At 50.5% G+C, this 2251-nt stretch overlaps 1 protein-coding gene across 1 annotated transcript; it reads left to right on the forward strand.

Moving 5' to 3' along the window:
* The first annotated feature begins 362 nt into the window (after positions 1 to 362).
* LOC114188410 lies at positions 363 to 1595 on the forward strand. Its single transcript, XM_028076998.1, has one exon. It carries the CDS (start codon positions 363 to 365, stop codon positions 1593 to 1595), a length of 1233 nt encoding a protein of 410 aa, XP_027932799.1.
* The last annotated feature ends 656 nt before the right edge of the window (positions 1596 to 2251 follow it).

Here is a 2251-nt window from a genome sequence, read left to right on the forward strand (position 1 = left end):
GAACCGCTGTGTGCAACCTCAGTCGGAAAGGGAAGGAATCAATCCTCAAATACAAACGGCCAGCAAATATTAATAACGGGTCTATTAAGAAATTAGTATAAATTAAGGCCTTGTGAACAAGTAAAGGTACACTTTTCTGATTAACCTACTACTACCCATATCAATCACTCTCTAACTTAAGCGTCGGAGTGCCTGCAGGTACCCCCACCCCCGGAGTGCAGACGGCTGGGAGTGCAGACGACTGGGAGGAACAGGAAGAGGTTCGACACAGAGGGTTCTTGGGACCGTCTGGTTCCGCACCTAAATAGTATCGATCAGGTACAATTGGCGCCCACCGTGGGGCCAGACAATTCTCAAGCAGGATGGTGTCGACAAGGGCAGCAGTCGATCATAATTCAGTAGCAGCGGAGATGCAACGAGAGATGAACCGCCAGTTGGAAGAGTTAAGGCGCAAGAACGAGGAAGAATTGAACGCCCTGAGAGAGGAGAACCAACGGATGCGAGCGCAAATTGAGCAGAATCCCCCCCACAGGGAGGAATCCCATAGCAATGAAGAGGGAGGGGATGGTACCGGACGAGACGAGTCCAGAGCACAAACCACCACCAACCAAACAGAAGCAAGGCCCAGAGCAGCCAGACGCCACCCCTTTGTGGACGGGATCATGGAAGCAGAACTTCCCGCGCGATGGAAGGGGTTAACTATAAGTCAGTACGATGGCACTACTGATCTAGAGGAGCACGTGGACGTCTTCACCACCCAGGCAGGGTTGTATACCTCGGACGACGCAATCCTCTATCGTGTTTTCCCAACATCCCTAAAAGGGCCTGCACTCAATTGGTTCACACGGTTGCCACCCAACTCTATCGACTGTTTCGATACGTTGGCCACCCGTTTCGGCATACAGTTTGCCACTAGTAAGCCACACCACCTTACTTCTCTGGCACTGGTAAATATACGACAGGAAAAAGGAGAGTCTCTGCGGGAGTTTATGGACCGATTCGGAAAGATATCCTTGAATATCTCTAATTTGAATCCTGAGGTCGCCATGCACCACCTTATCACAGCACTAAAGCATGGCCCTTTTGTTGACAGTCTATGCAAGAAGCCCGTAAACAATCTAGACGAACTTCGGACCAGGGCCACTAAATTCATGCAGATGGAGGAATTGAAAGAATTTCACAATACAACTCGATCGGACGCACAGGAGAAAAGGCACCATGATAGGGAGCGAGCGTTAGCACCTCGATCCGGCCACAGGTTCAAAGACTCTAGGCAGCCGAAATACAACAGGTACACACCACTCGTGTCCAACAGGGCAAGAATTCTGGAAGAAGCACTGAACACCGATCTAATAACAGCCCCTCGAAGGGCCCCGACTCCCCCGAACGCCGAGACCACCAAGCATTGTCGGTATCACCGAAATTATGGGCACACAACAGAGGAATGCTTTACCTTGAAAGACAAAATCGAGGAACTGATAGGCAGGGCACCTAAGAAGATTTGTAAAACGGGAAGGCGGGGGATTCTCCTCAAGGGGAGAACGAGAAAAACGCTACGAGGAGCGACCACGAAGGACGTCAGAGTACCGAGATAGGGAAGGAGATAGCACCCGCAGAGGGGCCGAACCCAAAAAATATGATAAGCGGGATACGAGAGAAAGGCCACTGAGAGGAGTATTCAATTACATTTCCGGAGGTTTCGCACGAGGTGGAGCCACTACGTCTGCAAGAAAGAAGTATATGCGAGCGATCCAGAGTGTCAACGCCGTGACAGTATGTCCCAGACGGCACATGCCACCCATCACGTTCCGAGACGACGATTTCCAAGCGATTGACCCCCAGCATGACGACCCAATGGTGATATCAGTAGAGATTGAGGACTTCGCGGTCAGGAAAACCCTGGTGGATCCAGGTAGTTCGGTAGACATCCTATATTGGGGCACTCTCAGGAAGCTGAAAATTCCAGAAGGGGAGATCCAACAATACTCAGAGCCGATCGTGGGCTTCGTAGGGGAGCGAGTGAATACGAAAGGCTACATCGGTTTATTCACCAAATTCGGGACAGGAATGGTAACACGAACGGTAAAAATCCGGTACCTTATTGTTGATGCTCACACCTCTTATAATATTTTGCTAGGGAGACCCTCGTTGAATACGCTTGGTGCAGTAGTCTCCACATATCACTTGGCCATGAAGTTTCCATCCGCCTCAGGAGACATAATCACGGTGCATGTAGACCAACCGACTGCTC

The sequence above is a fragment of the Vigna unguiculata genome, chromosome 6, assembly GCF_004118075.2.
Source record: "Vigna unguiculata cultivar IT97K-499-35 chromosome 6, ASM411807v1, whole genome shotgun sequence".
NCBI classification, from domain to species: Eukaryota; Viridiplantae; Streptophyta; class Magnoliopsida; order Fabales; family Fabaceae; genus Vigna; species Vigna unguiculata.